The sequence below is a fragment of the Mya arenaria genome, chromosome 12, assembly GCF_026914265.1.
Source record: "Mya arenaria isolate MELC-2E11 chromosome 12, ASM2691426v1".
Taxonomy (NCBI): domain Eukaryota; kingdom Metazoa; phylum Mollusca; class Bivalvia; order Myida; family Myidae; genus Mya; species Mya arenaria.
Genome location: NC_069133.1, coordinates 7,085,437 through 7,102,896, shown reverse-complemented (window position 1 = coordinate 7,102,896; position 17,460 = coordinate 7,085,437). Strand labels below are relative to the sequence as shown.

General features: G+C 38.8%; 1 protein-coding gene across 1 annotated transcript in view; it reads right to left on the bottom strand.

The window, feature by feature from the left end:
* Positions 1-5,940: 5,940 nt before the first annotated feature.
* LOC128211950 (uncharacterized) overlaps positions 5,941-17,460 on the bottom strand; it is a 12,874-nt gene continuing 1,354 nt past the window's right edge. The window contains exons 3-22 of the mRNA XM_052917112.1: positions 16,195-16,369; positions 15,677-15,819; positions 15,447-15,539; positions 14,740-14,960; positions 14,276-14,477; positions 13,882-14,016; positions 13,420-13,599; positions 12,972-13,186; positions 12,489-12,836; positions 12,138-12,288; positions 11,412-11,626; positions 11,113-11,179; positions 10,666-10,972; positions 10,311-10,492; positions 9,933-10,198; positions 9,522-9,621; positions 8,741-8,922; positions 8,260-8,457; positions 7,409-7,590; positions 5,941-6,439 (exon numbers count right to left, since the gene is read on the bottom strand). Coding sequence (XP_052773072.1) covers positions 6,167-6,439; positions 7,409-7,590; positions 8,260-8,457; positions 8,741-8,922; positions 9,522-9,621; positions 9,933-10,198; positions 10,311-10,492; positions 10,666-10,972; positions 11,113-11,179; positions 11,412-11,626; positions 12,138-12,288; positions 12,489-12,836; positions 12,972-13,186; positions 13,420-13,599; positions 13,882-14,016; positions 14,276-14,477; positions 14,740-14,960; positions 15,447-15,539; positions 15,677-15,819; positions 16,195-16,369 — 3,835 coding nt within the window. The 3' untranslated portion in view covers positions 5,941-6,166. The remainder of the gene's footprint in view (positions 6,440-7,408; positions 7,591-8,259; positions 8,458-8,740; positions 8,923-9,521; positions 9,622-9,932; positions 10,199-10,310; positions 10,493-10,665; positions 10,973-11,112; positions 11,180-11,411; positions 11,627-12,137; positions 12,289-12,488; positions 12,837-12,971; positions 13,187-13,419; positions 13,600-13,881; positions 14,017-14,275; positions 14,478-14,739; positions 14,961-15,446; positions 15,540-15,676; positions 15,820-16,194; positions 16,370-17,460) is intronic.

The window sequence follows — 17,460 nt, the reverse complement described above, 5'->3', positions numbered from 1 at the left end:
ATTATATAACAAAAAGTGGTATTTGTGCCATAGCAACAAAAGATTTTGTCTTACAATACAGATATTATGACAGCGAATTTAATTATGGCCCTCTATTCACCAACCCATTCTGTTAATCAAACTGGCATACTTCTTGAGTTATTGCAGAATCAAAACAAAAAGAGCGACTTTTCAGAGTTTTGTTGACATAGCAACCACAATTATTTGTCTGACAATGATTAACATAAGCCCCTGATGGCCGTCTATCTACACACAAACTTTCATGAATTGAATATACTTTGTGAGTTCTGCCAAGTTGTATCTTCACTACGTTCATTACCAGAGCAATCGTTTTTTTTTTGTCAGACAAACGACGAAATAATGCCCTAGTGGGCAAAGTTTCATTAACCTAGGTTGCACATTTCTTTTGTTACGAGCACCAAGCGCAACAGAGAAACAGAAACAAACAATACACTAAAAGCAACAACAAGATATACTTACAGTTTTATTAGTTATATATGATAATTAGTAAGATGTTAATACCTAGAACAAAAATAATATCCAAAGTCACAAAATAATAACCTAGCTTGCATACTTCTTGAGTTATTGCAGGATTGTCAAAAAAAGTATCTTCACTAATTTCGATTCCAAAACGACGAAATGACATGTATTATCTCCTTATAGCCCTCTATCCACATACGATACCATGTTTTATTACAAAAATAAGTACCGTATAGCATACATTAAAACTCGCAAACAAACATGCATACATATAATTAAGACAAATTATTAAATAAATTAGTCACATCGCCACTCACACTTGCTTTCTGATTCAGTGTTTAACATGAATCACTTATACTTGCCAAGAGCATACATTACAAATACACCACATATCCTTGTAATGGGAAATTTCCTTATAACGTTGAATGAAAAGAAACCAATTAATGTAGCACACCCCTTATGGAAACCTCCACTTGAAACTCATCACTTTAATGCTTTAGCCTGTGTTGTTAAGCACATGACTACAAATCATTTTAGGGCTTCAAGGTCCAATCCATCCAGAAGCACACATATATATTTCTTTATTATTTTCTTCTTTGTTTACATAAGCTTACTTTTTTACAGAAGATGATATCGTCTCTCATTAAACGGTAGTTAAATACATTTCTTCACATTAAAAATAGCTTCTATGAAAATGAAATTGTATGACTTGCAGGCACGGCTGAAATAGGTGTTTCCAACTTCTTCTTTTTTTAAACGAAAAAACAAATCATTTTGGATTCTTTTGCATAATTTTCCAAAAAAGGTTAATGTATTTTCTTAATAAAAACAGGTCATGAGTATTTCTAAAACTTTTTTATTTTGCCTTTATACCACGATGTTCAAATGTGTACACGGTCAAAACAGTATTTTTAAAATTGTAATACAATATGGCTTTTTCAGCACAGTTTGATTATATTTGTTGATGATGTGATCAATAATGTATCATTTCGGAAAGCAAATATGTTTCATGTTACTCTGAAAAATAAAGGAAATAAAAAAATGTTCTTGTCATTCGGTTGATATCGTTTTTATCAAAAATTCTGAAATGGGGGAAGGGTAATTCAAGATTAAATGAACTATCATTATATCGGGTGAACACGGACTATGATTTGGAATATGACAATCCAATCTAATGTTTTGTAAAATATGACATGCATATAGTGAGTTCTGATATGTTTCTTTAAATTCTTATTTTAGTTCTTTACTTTTTGGTTAATAGCCACTATTTTTTGGTAAAACTATGACAGTCGATATCCAGTTCATAAAAATAACAATGAATAGTTAAGATGTAGTTTAATAACTCATTGATATCTTATTTTCTACCCTTATATAGATTAATTAAAACATATATCAAATATGCTTGCAGAATGTTTTACTCACATCAGTGTAACATCTAATAAAACTGTCATCTGCCAGATGGCCTGCCAGTTATTGGAAATGAAATCGATCAATTATGTAGTGTAATAAAATGAAATATCTGGTATGTTGTAAATAGTTCACACTGTCTTATTACAGAGCTGTTAGGAATAGCTTACGTTAATAAAAGGGCAACACAAGGCAGAATGTGGAAGCAGTCATTTTCCTATGTAGTTAACAGTTTAAAATAAACACAATCTAGAAATCTTACTAAAACGTTGTTATAAAAGCCTCTAGAAACACCAACTAATTTTGTTATGAACCAGAAGATATAAACGAAAGTAAACAATATTAAGTATAAATATTGATTTATGATATGCTTTCCTGTGGTTTATAGAGACAAAATATCGGTGAAATAAATGTGCTTTTAACTGAAAAAAATACCTTTTTCGCAAATGCTGCGTTATTCACTAAAGGTAAGGCTTCGCAAAAGTTTTTCTAGTAAAGGGTGCGGGATTTTTTTGGCCAATACCGCACACATTTTCGCAAAAGCAGCGTTTTTATTTGGGCTTTTCTAGTAAAAGGCCCAGCTCTTCGCAAAAGCTGTTCATTTTGACCAATACCGCACAAAGCTGTTCTTTGGCCCCAAAAAACGAAGACGCTTTGCAAAAGCTGCTCTTCTTGGCTGATATCACACAAAACTTTTCAAAAGCTGCTCTTTTTGGCCAAAAATACGAAGTTCACCTTCGCAAAAGCTGTTTTTAATTTTTCAAAATCTGCGCTTTTATTGAAAACATTATAAGCTTGGATTCTTTAGGCCATTACCGCATCGTTTTGCGGCGCTTTTAGCACCGCCTAATCAACGGTTTATGCACATCTATTACGACGCTTTAGCGAAGCTATTTTGGCACGGCTGTAATTCTCGTTCTCAAATTTACTCCAAAATATTTGTTCCAAACCAAAAAATAATTGTTATGGGGAAATTGGTGTTTTAAACAATATAAATAGTAAAGGCATCCTGAAACTCACAATTTTTGGTCTATAATTATTAATATTATTTTCACCTTTTTTCCAGTATCAACCTTTGGGGGTGATTTTGCTAATCGCTACGAAGCGCTTAATTTGCAATAAAATGCAATCAAAACAAATCGATTTTACATTTCTGTCAGCGAAAAAACATGCATATGTCACCAGAAAAATTGTTTAATTTGACGGGTTAAGACCAAAATAAGCCCAATTTGTTTGGGTATTACAAATTAAACGAACGTTATTATTCAAGAGTTTTTTATGCAATTTTACACTGTATAATTTCATTTAAGAGGTTTGTGGGTGACGTTATTGAAATAGTGCACCTCTATGTTATACATTGCACCTGGCAGAAAATACAATTGACTTATATGATACTGCACAAATTTGAACAACCCCCGCCAAACTTGTTAGTTTCAATCTTGTAATCAGTCATGCTGTTAGTTGCCAGGTGTTGACACACCTTTTCGTTAACCCTTTATGTCACAATTTCTCACACAGCCATTGTGTCGGCCCGCACAAGCAGCATCCATTTTTTTCACTAGCATACTAGCACTCAGCCATAGTTTACAACTTTTTTCCTTTACAAAAGATATTTTCAGCCATGCAAGAGCGGAAACCCCTATTGCATCCATCCCATCAAACGTTTTAGTTACAATCTATCACACAAACGCGGTGTTGCATGGCAAGAGGGAACAACCTCCCCGTTCAAGTAAACCTGGGAGGAAATGTCTGCCCGTAATGTGTCTCGAACACATGACCGCCAGAACACCAGCACGGTGCCCCAGCTAACTAAGCACCCGGAAGCCAGTCCTTAACCCTGCTAATAGTACAACATTCATCATGTTAGTCAAAATATTTAACACAAGACATGGTGTTCTTTGACGGGAGGGACACAAATGCCACCCCCTCCACGTAAAACGTTTTAGTTATAATTTGTCACACAAATACGGTGTTGCATGGCAAGAAGGAGATTCTCCCCGTTAAAGTAAACCTGGGAGGAAAAGTGTGCCCTTAAGGGGGTTCGAACCCAGGACTACCAGAACACCAGCACGGTGTCCCAAATTTCCGAGGACCCGGCAACTAGTCATTACCCATACTTACACTTCAACATTCATCATTTTAGTAACAATCTCTAACACAAGACACGGTTTTCTTTGGCGGGAGGGAACCCGCGCCCTCCACGTTAATCTTTTAGTTACTATTTGTCACACAAACGCGGTGCGGTGTTGAATGGCAAGAGGGGACACCACAAAGTTTAAGTAAACCTGGAAGCTCGGTATGTTGTTCGAACCCATGAACGACAAAACAACAAGACGATGCCCCGACCAACCAAACCCGGCAGCCAGTCATTACCACATACACAATCTTTCACACAAGACACGATTTGTATTGGCGGGATGGGACACCACTCCCGCACCCTCCATAAACACTTTTGAGTATTATTTTCTTACACATAATCGGTGTAACATTGCAAGAAGGGAACCCGCCACACTATTACCGTACAGGTGGTTGACAGGTGTTTCCATCTTTATACCATTTATGTCACAATCACTCACTCAGCTTTATGGTGGCCGGCAGGCAACCAATCCATCTTTTTAGTCACAATATGAGAAAATCTCGCACTTACTGACTCAGTCATAGTGAAAAACAAAATTGGCACTTTTTCTCAACTGTCAAACTCAAAACAGTGTTCACAAAATAATCATACAGTACCTGTTACGTGATCAACATAATGTAGTGACCAGCTCTTTTAAGTGTACGCAATGATTTATTTTTGTGTCTTAGTTTACCGAGAGTATTTATATTCCTTGACAATAAGCATACTTTAAAACATTTTGAAAATACTAGGGGACTACATTTTGCATCTGGTGGCCGAGTTTAAGATGACGAAAACTACCGAACGCAACTTAAATCTGGAAATACAACATAGGATTTAAATGCTACCAGTGTTTAATCGGTATAAAAACGGAAACTATTTACTGGATTTGCAACGCCAGACGATAAAACTACGGATTCGTTGTTGTTATTGTTGTTGTTTTGTTATTGATGATTATGATGATGATGATGATGTCGTTGTTGTTGTTGTTGATGTTTTTTGTTTTGTTGTTGTTGTTGTTATTGTTGTTGTTGTTGTTGCAAACACAGTGTTAGAGAGTCATGGTCACACACTTAGTTGCGTTCCCATGTGTTCTCGCTTGTTTCGCTTGCTCTGTATTTGTGTAGTGCATTTACAGTATCTATTTATAGTTTTGTTTGGTAAAGTTATTCATATTTAATAGATATTATTTCTTGCTTGCACTGGATTTAAGCAACGTAGGCATAAAATAACCGGACCGGGAATATGATAATATATGTCTTTGTTATTCCAAAAAACTCTTTCAGCGCATCCTTAAATATATGTTTTTCTCCCACCTCAGATAAGTAGATCCATAAATTTAACCATGCTAGGTTTTCTTATCTTGCCCACGGGCAAAGATAAAACAAGTACCCATATGGAACTCCTTTCTAATGGTCATCACATTGTAATTACCTCCCTTGTTGAAGACTGTCGTTTGTAGCGTCATTGAAACCATGTCTTGTGGCAATATTTAGAATGCTAATTAATTATTTCTCGCTAATATTTTCACCATATTTTTTTTCACGCACCTTTCAAAAAAATAATGCTTCATTCTCCTCAGAACTATTTAAAGACCGATTTGACTATTAACATAATCTAAATCACTGCGCGCATATCCATGACAACCACGAATGATCACATATCCATACGCAATTATTTTCACTACGCACAATAGAGTTCCAGCAAAAAATATTCTTTACTTAATTTTGTTTAACTGAGGTGGGAGAAAAAGCATCTTCCTTAGCCGCTCGTGTAAGATAGGTTCATCCTGACCCTCGCGCAGGGTGTTTTGCGGAAACTCGGTAAACCTCGTTTTCGCGAAACACACTACGCTCGGGTCGTGATGAACCTATCTTACAATCTCGGCCATGGAAGGTATTTATCGTGATTCCCATTTATGAAAGATGAAAATCAAGCAAAATATGGAGGTTTTATGCAATATGTATGGTTAACAGTAAGCCACAAACGCTAATGGACGGAACACAAAAGAAATGGAATATAGAAACTTAAATAAGATATACCATGTGATTTAGGATTTAAAATCTTTAAAACACAACAAAAAGGAATAATGATACAATATGTAAAAATGGGCATATAAGAACAGTAAGTTTGGTAAAAGGTTGCGTTTGTTTCCATAGTTCTTTATGACCTAAGCATCCAATCAATTTCCCAGTTTTTCATTGCAAGTGTCATTTGATTTCTGTCTTTGCTGCGTTCCATACTCCGCCTTTTCCGGTCATGCGGTATTTTCACCATGGTGTAAGGCGTGGTTACGATTCTGCTCCAATCAGGACACACCCCGGACACCCATTGCTCCACCTTCCTTTGCAACGTCACAATGACGTCATCTTCATCTGCGTCCGGGTCAACGTGGAATGTTATTTTCGTAACGTTTTTGTTGTACATCATTAGTATCTAAAAACAAAATTCATTAAACTTCCAATAAATCTACATCAGCATACATCTGGATAAAATATCCACATGGCATTTTCTATGAGTTTTCACATAAAAGCAGTTGTTTGTACAATCATTGATTAATCAATAAATAAATTGGCTAACTTTAACCAAAGCACTGACCACTTCTATACAATTGACTAACTTAACCGCCAGCCAGACAAATTCCTGCAACAATCTCTGCAATTGTAAATTGTCCACCGGCAGATTAAAAGCATAAAGTTAACAAGCTCGTCAGACAAAATGAGGTCCACGTGTTAGTTAATTACTAGGCAACACTACACTACAGCCTAGAAAACTTATCCCGTACAGGCAATGTATTGCGGAATCTCATTTTGCATCGCTGACTCAAGGTCCACCTGTACCTGTCTAAATGCGCAAACGTCTTTCGACAATCTCTTTATACCAGTATAGCACCTACTTTATGGTATTACGGAGAGAGTTACGTTCTTGGTTGAATCAAGAAACACGTCCACGCGAGCACATCCTACAATTACTATATACCAGTGTAATCTCTACATGTATGGTATAACGGAGAAAGTTTAAAGTCATTGTACGTGGGTTCCTTCCTACAACCAATGTATATAAATATTTACACCAGAATTACCCCTCTACCTGTATGGTATTACGGAGAAAACTAACGTCCTTGGCTGACTCTAGAAACACGTCCAAATGAGCCCCTTTATACAACCTATATATATATATATATACCAGTATGGCCCCTACCTGCATGGTATTACAGAGAGAATTAATGTCCGTGAATGACTCTGGTTACACGTCCACGCGAGCTCCATCATACTATCTGTATATTCCAGTATGACCCCTACCTACATCGTCTTACGGTGATAATTAGCTCCCTTGGATGACGCAAGGAACACGTCAACTTGATCTCCATTATTCAACTTATATATACTACTATTAACCTGCTACCTGTATGGTATTACGGAGAGAATTAACGTCCTTGGCTGACTCTAGAAATACGTCCACCTCGCCGACCGCCCGCCACGCGAGCTCCTGCTCCACGATCTCCAGCAAGGGGCTCGGGTTATCTGCACCTCCAAACAGCAGCTCTTCTGTGTTGTTCACGCTATACGTCGCTGTGTTGACCGGCACTGAAAAAATGACATACCATACGGATGGTGGAGTCTGCACTGCCAATCTTCTTATTTTCAGTTACTTTTGGTAGTTCCATTCGCTATAACAAACTTTTGCTCAAACACAATTTGATAATTACAGCTTCTCATGCAGTATGTTGCATACAGTGACAATAAAAACCTAGCAAACAGACCTGCCAAATAATATATCATTTTGTAGCGACGAAATATTTGATACAGAGTTTTTATCTGATCTATGAGTTTTCCTATGTGATCTAGGACCATTTACCATTCATCAGTTGTACTCATCATCGGCATAGGTCCGAATGGGATCGGGCCCGGTGTGATCTGATCCTATGATTGTCCGGTTAGCGCAGTGGTTAGCGCACTCGCTTCTTACCTGGACGACCCGGGTTCGATCCCAGACCTGGGCACATGTGAGTTTGGATTGTGGTCACCAAGCTGGACAAGTGGGTTTCCTCCGGGTATTCCGGTTTCCCCCATTACACAAGACCACACTTTTGTGTAAAATCGGTCCAACAAGAGTGATTAATATAATGTTGTAAGAACTTGTTTCACAATCGTTGTAAAAAAAATAAGTTTAAGCTACGATCTTATCCTTTGCGTTAAGCACTCGGCCATCACCACCGGTTAGACGATACGATATGTCATTATCATAATACTTACTAAGAAGAGAGTATATCTGTGTATTCTCCACACAGACACGACCATCGTGGCAGGCGAGCGAGTGGACCGCGGACTCGTGATTCTCCGTGTTGAAGATGGATACCTTATCAAGTAAGGGCTGGAATGGGACGCTGGCCCGTTCTAGAAACCTAAGAATCATCCGGCTACATGTCAGGACCTTCTCCTTCCAAACCAAACCTTGCAAAACATAATTATACTGTCATACAATCTGAAATTCTTTACATAGCTTCATAAGAAACATGGTGGAATACTTTGGTTCTTGAATGAAAATAAAGTACACCCTGCTTCATGTACCATGTGTGTGTAAAGATTCTTAAGTATTGCAAGAAAACTGAATCAAACTACCTCATGTTCATGGTGGTTTGCTTCTTTTCAGCTTTCGTTTTAAAAGTTCAAATAAAAGCTTGAATATGAAGCGTAGTCATCGACTGTGCGATAAATGTTCCCTACGTGCCCTTACCGGCTGACGGGCATCCGCCGCACGTGTTGACGATACAGGCTTCTATTTCCGGCATTATGTCCTTGCGCGGCAGTTTTCCCGTCCCAGCCGCTGACGTGAGACGCCGCTGGAGAACCACACTCACGTTGTAGCGGCTTTCGGATGTCATGACGCAAAACTCATCCTTTGTTGACCAGCAGTGCCTACATGATCGATATGAACAGTAAGAGGATTTATACGCTTCTATATTTAAACAATTTACATTATTATTACAATACATCTAGAATAACGCTATTTTCTCTGTTATTCAGACATATGCAGTAAAAAATATTTCTTTAATGTGGCTGTTGATTAATGTCTAATTTATTTTTTCTAAAAAAGGTAGTTTTAGAACTGTTTCGCCTTAAAATTAAAATTATTTCAAAGTATCAAAATATGCGTACATCGTTTTGTTTGTTTTTAATGTCTGCCTATTTTGATCGTGCTGCTCCCCGTTCTAATAAATACTGCAGCTGCTCTTTAACTTGTTTGCAAACTATCTCTCAAGTACAGGTAGGCTGACCGATCCTCGCATAACATGTCGTCCTCGCGAATATGTCGATGTCATTACACAGAACCTTGCACATGCCTACATATAACTGTGTTACCGAGATCAGAAACACCTGGATACCGACTGTATGCTCTTAGTGTGTATAACTGCCAGGATGACGTAGCACTCGACAGAAGCTTCACACGTACACGTACATGTCGTGTCTTACAAAGGCTGTATTCTTGATATAAAATTATGTTAACAAAGACGTACCCCTCCTGGTCGAGGTCAAAGTTGAAGTAGAAGTACTGGCTGCCCAGTTTGGGCGTGTTACAAATGACTGGGTCTGGTCTAGCTGTCACCACTGAACCGCCTGTACAACATAACAACATGCCACAAATTAACAATACGCGTATAGTTAGTATAGTTATATGTTTTTAAGCAAAAAAATCATGTTAATTAAAGGGTGCCAAGAGAACAAAATACGGACGTGGGCATGGTGACACCGAATTCTAGAGAAGCAGCACATTCAACGGCTTTGCTTTACTTTTAGAAGTGCATGATGTCAACAGACAACAAAGTATAACGCAAACAAATATGACTCGAAGGGTACAAGCGATAAACGACTTAGAATTTTTAAAAAAACAACAACAATTAATCCTTTTAATTGCATTAAAATCTCACCGTCCGCAATCATGTCCTGCAGCTCCTTGAGGCGTCGATAAAGCGGCATGTTTCCGCTGTCCCATGCCTCCACCACCAGGGCCGTGTCGTCACGCAGCGGCCGCAGTTCTACGTACAGCCGATCCGCCTTACACCCGAGCCCGATCCCTAGCTGCTGGAGTCGCACACCCTTGCTGATCCTGATGAGGGACACCGCCAGCTTGAACAAGTTGTCTTCCGTTGGGGGCATGTTGGGTTTGAGCTCCAGAGCTTGACCCATTTCAAATCTAGAATAAATTATAGAAGAGGTAAAATCAGTGATCAATTACGTCAAATTATTCTCAGGAGCTTAAACTGAGTTCGTATTTGCAAGACTTTTTCATAAACTTATCTCAATACCTTAGTGTTTCCTGGTCATGTCTTGTGGCGATGTTATCCAAGTTTACAGATCGTGGACGGTAACCGGAACCGGAAATAACATAGAAGCCTCCCGGGTAGTCCTCGTATGCAAGGTCCAGTATAGAGACAAGCACCGCGTCCAGCCGGATGTACCGCTTCCCGGGGCTCGTGAAGTGGTGCAGCTAAAACACATTTAATACAAATGACAAAAGCATTGTAAATGATAAACTACGTGCATAATAGTATTACAGTAATTGCCAGACAAATACTTGTTACAAATTGGTGTTGTCAAACCGTTTCAACGGACAGTAAACTGCTTTGCCAGACTTGATTTCAGTATTTGTGAATCTAATACCTTAAAATGCTCCGCTATCTCATCATCCGAGGTTGAAACATCGAACAGGAGAGGTTTGCGGGACTCGTTTTTGAGCGGTTCTGGCCAGTCGTATTCGTCCTCTTCGCCCAGCGGAAGCGGGACGGATATGAGGTTGGTGGCAGGAAACTGGGCCAGGTGGGTCTGGATCCCATCCTGCACCTTCACACACACCTCCACAGTGTTGGCAGAGACGCGTCGCACGAAGTCAAAGCCAGCTAGGATCGCGTACTGTGTAAAAACCGACACCGACACCGCGGCACCAGGTTTCAGTGATAAGCGAGCCGCCCTGGAATTAGTCATTATAACTATACTTATTATTACATTTAAATAATGAAATTAGGTAAACATGTGTAATGAAAATACAGTTGTTGTTCACCAAAATATATGCATATTATCATTGTGTTAAGAACATTTCTAAAGCATTACCTCCCCTCTTTAAACTGGCTTGCAGAGCCGTCCGAGTCGTCCATGGATAACGCCTTCTCAACTATGACTGAAAAAAACAACAATTCCTGCCATTTATAATTCTTTGATACTTATTCATGCTAACATTTTTTAAAATTAATTTTAACAAGGAAGTGAAAGCGAACGTCAAACATCTTCAGACAAAGGAATTTTATATACATGTTACACCATTTTCATTTATTTTGCTCAATACTCTCACGACTGTATGTATAAACTATAAAGCAATGTAGGCATTATTAATACACGGTGAAATAATTTACCAGTATCCGTTAAGATGGTGATGAGCCTCTTAAGCCTGGCTGCTAGGCGCATGTGCATGGTCCGCGTGCCACACCAGCGCCAATGGTCGTCAATGTCCCCCGTCGATTTCCGGCAGTCCGCCAAGCAGCGCCGCGTCTCCACACCGCACCACTTAGAAGAGAGGCCTTCCGGTTCGAACTCTAGGTTCGTGTCGTTCAAAGGATACTCCACTAACCTTTAATTGGAAGAGAAAAAAACAAGCTGTTAGGTAGCCACGAGTGTTGGTTGTGACTAGCATTAATGATGATGAAAATGATGATGTTTATGAAACTATCAAAACACGTTCCTTTCGCGGTCCCGATCTTCTCATAACTATACGTTTCCAAGCAAGTTTGTCCCTACCAAAATTAGACTTAGTTACCAAAATACGGCGCAATAACGCATACAATAAAAGGGAAACTGTTCTTCTTTACATCTACTTGCACATGAAATACAAACATTTTTTTTTGTATAAAAAGCTTAATGTTTAAGCATATGAATACAATGTAAACCTTTATAATTTAATTCCTGTCTTGTAAAAAAATACAATATACCAACATTTTTCCTAAATATCTGTCTATTGATTCTGACTGTTTATTTCAGTTTGTGTATGGAATGGTTTGAATAACACAAATCGCAATTTAATACTGAGCAATACCATGATGTTCAAGTCATTATAAGAGGAAGCATATTCCACAAAAGGCTACCTCCTAAATCTGGGCGTGTCATCCTGTGTGACAGGTCCCGTGGCCGCTCCGCATGCAACGTCCATGGTCTCCCCGGCCGGGTACCGTTCCCCGACACCGAGGGGTGAAACCAGCGACATGTTGGTCGGCGGTCCGCTCCGCACCGCTGCACCTACAGTAGCATGGATATTGGGGAAAGGTTAGTTCTGAAAGTTGAAGCCTTGATTGAAATTAGTCTTTACATTCGTCTTATAACCTGTAACAAAAATGGAAAGTGTGAACCAATAGGTTTCCTAATAATAAATGTCGATTTATTTTAATTGCATTGTATCATGTCATAGCAAAACAGAACCTCAAAGAACCCTAGTTTACCGAGCCTGGTGAGAAGGTCCTCCACCATGGTGTGTTCCACGTGACCGGATCGCCGTGTCCTGGAAACAAGGGACCGCTTACTGCGCTCCATCTTCACACGTGGATCCACACACGCCCCCACGCCACCATCTCGCTGTTTAACGTAGGCAAAGTTGGAGCACACAGACAGCTCGCTCAGACGTTGTAGGATGTTTTCGTCTGTTTCCAGGGCGACGGGATCGAACGCGTTCGGCTTTGTGATGGCGACCTCTATTCCACGACCTTCGTAGAACACTGACTCGTTGCCATGACGACCATCAGGGAAATCCGATGTAGGCTCATCAAATGCTTCCTTTACATAGAGCTTTCCTATAAGAACAGCAAGTGCGACAGGATTTATTTTTTATCAACAATTCAAATAAGAAATCGAAGAAATCAGTCAGAATATGTTGATTTCTGCGTATGTACTATATACATGTAATACAATTCATATAAAATACTTACTGTCGGGCCATTCAGCTTTTACAAACTTGGCCAAATGTGTTAGCGTGGCGGCCAGTTCAGTAGATACAAGACGGTCGGCGCAAACGCTAGCGACGTCATCACCGACCACGTGTTGGCGGCAGTCAACACACGCGCGTCCCGGCGTACCGCACCATGTGGCGTTCTCGCCTTCCTCGACAGCGAACATAATGAAATCTCCCCATAACTGATACAAACTGAAAGGTAAACTATACATGTTGACGGAAGCCATGTAGGTACATGTTTATGGAGATTGTATAAATAAGACACATAATGGTTTATGCTTTACAGAACAGTGATTTAGAATCAGGGATACAAGACCAAATGCATCTTTAGTATTCAAAGATAGTATATCAAACTCCAATACGGCATTGGAAAATGTATGTTTTCGTTTCGTAACAGTTATCATCGTCCTACTAGCAAGCACTACCTGCTGAATCGTTCGTCGCCGCGGACAATTTTTCCCTCTGGTTGCCCGCACGCATCCTCCATGGTTACGTCAGCGTTCTTTTCGAAGCCCGGCGCGTGACAGTCAGCGTGGCAGTCGGTGGAAAGGGATTGCTCAAGGGGGCTGAACCGCCGCGACAGGCCGTTCATTACCTTCACATTCCTGAAAACATGCCGCTCTAACATTGAATTATTTTCCAAATACATTTCGATTACGTTTCGATAAAGGAAAACTATATGTAAATATTATAGCAATAACAGTTGAACAGCGTACTGTACACTTTATATACACTTATATATACAGTGTAATGTTTGAGATTGTCTTTAAATAGTGCCCTCGTTGATCTGATTGACTTATTAATAGCTTATTAGTTTCATTTTCTTGCAGACGAGTCATCATTTACACAATCTTTTCAAAGGAATTTGTTCATGGCAAACATCTTACCATATATGGATTCCGAACGCATCCACGGAGAAGTCTGTCTCCGCTACAGAGACGTTGCTGTCTACTGTGACCTTGACTTTGTCACATCTTGTCACCGTGTTCGACCCAGACACCACGTTCACCGTCGGACGGATGCTGAAAGGTTAATTGAGACTTTTTCAATTCTATGCAATGTATATGTTATACTTGATAAATTATTCCTTAACATGAATGATAGTGAAACTATAACCTTTTCTGTTATGTGACTATGTGACTATTATATTCACATCATTAATACAACAGATACAATATAACAAAACCTTGAAATCATTGAACCAGAAATGGCACTCAATAAAATGATGATACCGTTACACATATACATAATGGAAGTCTACTGTAACAACATTGACCTTACCTCAGCTGCACGGGCGGGCCGAGGTTCATGTTTATATCCTTTTGCCCCCATGAGATGGTCGGGGTAAGGGTCAAATTCTGATGGAAGGCCCAAGACGTATTGAAAGTGTGGTTCGTGTCCACCTGCTGGTACCCGCTGACCACTGTCCAGTTGTACACACTAGCCTCGTTCTCCGGGGTGGCCCCCTCTTCGAACCGCTGTGCTAGAATTACGAAATCTAAGATCTAATATCTATAATGTAAGTATAGATTTGCAAAAATCTAAACTGTGATATCTATTTGAGAATCGACAATGAATACCAAAACCAGCAAATACACATCTACAACATGACATACGTTTTACAATTTATATAAAATATATATAGAACAGATCATAAATGATGTCAAGTGAATAGTTCGGACTGACAACCAAACTGCCCTTTTAAATGTAACAAGCAGTAACATTAGCAACTTTCCGTCACTCACAAATGACTGTCCTGCCGTTCAGCTCGAAGCTTCCTTCGTAGTTCGTGGCTTCCTTGGCGACCGCCTTCAGGAAGATGTTTCCCTGGCTCGAGGAGTTCACCGTCAACATTATAGGCGCGAACGTTTTAAACGTTGCTAAGGGAACCTCGAATATTGGCATGGTTTCGTTCTTCATAACAACGCCGTATTTTGTCAGTGAAATCTCCTTGTCGGTTGTTAAACTTTGAAAGATTAGAAAAAAGTCTTCTAAATGTAATAGTTTTTATAACCAGCTGAAGAAGGAATACAGTTTCAGACATTAAAGGCCTAGTTTAATCCTTCTATAAGTGACCCCATCCGCCCCCCCCCCCTAAAAACGTAAATAGTAAACAACCTCTGTGTATTGATCTTAATCTAATTGCCTAATTGTCTTATCAGATCTCAGATCTAAGTATCCTGCTGTGCAGTTTTGGAGGATTAATTATAGAAATGAACCCTAAACGGCCCTGAGCCAATAAACAAATACACAGGAAATTGGCACCTACTGTGACATCAGTGCAATTAGCAGGAAATGCACGGCAGGGGATTGTCATGCCAAACATTCCTTAAACTAGGCCTTTACCGCGCATGAACCATTTTGATGTTGTATTATATATATATAAGTTTGTGTCCACGCGTTCATGGTCATATATCAGACCCGTTGAAACTTAAAATCTGGAATAACTTACTTGTACTCATGTTTAATCTTAGAGTTGATGTCCATTTCCATGACGTACTTCTTGATTACAGGTTTGTTGTTAACCTTGTAGATTTTTAGTTCCCTAAAAGGTCATAAAATACAATTCTTTATTATTTTAGGACGTTCTGTGAATGATCTGACGTCATTTCAAATAAAGACACAAAAATGAAGAGAGCGTTTGCGAAAAAGGTTGAGAGAAATACGTTCATTGGTTCCTACATGTAGTATGAAACGTGACTGTAACCATGGCAATTATAGCACCGGAACAGGAAATCTTTATCATCCTGGGGGACGGCCGGGTTAGTATCCACTTCAGGCTCATGGCGGCCCGTCCTTTTGTACAGGTTCACAGACGCATATGCCTGTAGCATGTATACAAGTTTTCACAATTAACTTCATGTTTCTTTGAGAGGCAGTAATGTTGTTAGTCAGTATCGGGTAAGTATTTTCATGATCTGAGTGTTTTTGTTTATTATTTATAACAATATACTTATATTCAATGTGCGATCAAAACGCTACTGGCTTCTTCTTTTTTCAAAATATAAATGTGAATACATACACATGTATGCAATCGCAGTGTATTTATGAATATGCCTGTAGAGCTCGAACAACAACTCCAAAACAGATTTTTGAGTGATTAGTTAGAGAATGTACCAGAACTGTACATATATATGTCTTTAAATATAGTTTAGTTCAGTTTGGTATTAACCGCACGGTCTATAATTTATATACGCTACCGAGTCGTCTCCCAGGCTGTTGAAGGGGACGTTACGAGTGAAGGAGGCGTTGTAGTTAACGGCGTTGAGAGCGGTCCTCAGCGGATTGGAGAGGTAGCGGCGGTGGCGAGAGGGCCGCAACTCCCCTTGGGCGTACTCTACCCGAATGTCCGCCTGCTCGAACATGTCCAAGGGCCTGCAGCAAGAAGCAGGATTTATATTATAGTGCATCCCAAATAACATAGAGTTGCAAGAATAATGCAATATATATTGCAGTTAAATAAATTATAAGAATGTACATTAACCTGATCTGAATTAAAAACAGCATGGGCACTGAAACTAATATTAGAAATACTTTAAGATGTATGCAAAACCGAGGGCTCAATTACTTTGTGAATTTGTGTTATGATACCATTCCCATTGAATTAAGATACTCCGCATTATTTCAGGAAGTCGATGAATTGCTGAAATATGTTATTTAATTAAACATCTTTTTTTTTTCTTTAACCCTTAGCGTAAGGACTCGACCCGTCAAGATGTAGATCTATCAATGTCAAATGGAAATCCATATAAGTATACATAAACATGAATATAATATGTATATGTATTATCTTAAACATGTTCTTACTTCATTATATGTAAATTCGCATGACTTTTGAGCGTGTATTATAATAAAACAACTCAATTTGGACACCATTTAGCTATACACCTCAACTTATCTTTAAAGTGACACTCGTATTCAAAATCAATACATACACCTACATAACAAATATAAACTTTGAGTGATAAACCTTTAAATACTTCCTAAAAGATGCATTTAAGGAAAATATTAGTAACTGATAACAAAATTGTAACCCATTTTTTACTAGCCAAAAACATAAAAATATTAAGTATTGGTGAGTGCCAAAAATTTTACTGTGATCTTCTAATGTCTCATGAAGTTAAAATACCGTGTTTTCTGCACCTTTCCTTCAAATTAAACTCGGTATTCTTTATAAGAATCATTGTTTTCGACATTCATTCATGCTTTTTGGCATATTAAAAGAATTGTATCAATTGTGGTAAATCTTATTTTGGAGTAACAGTGCATCTTTAAAGCAAGTGCATTTCACTCAATCAATGTACGTAGTTGTTGATCTTCCTTGTTAAAGGTACACTGGGCGTAAAACATTTCGTTTGAGTAACTTCCTGGATACACCAACGGTTATTTTTTTGTAGAATTGCATCTAATCATTGCATGTTCTATTGGCAATTATTAAAATATAAAGCCAAAAGAAACAATACTTG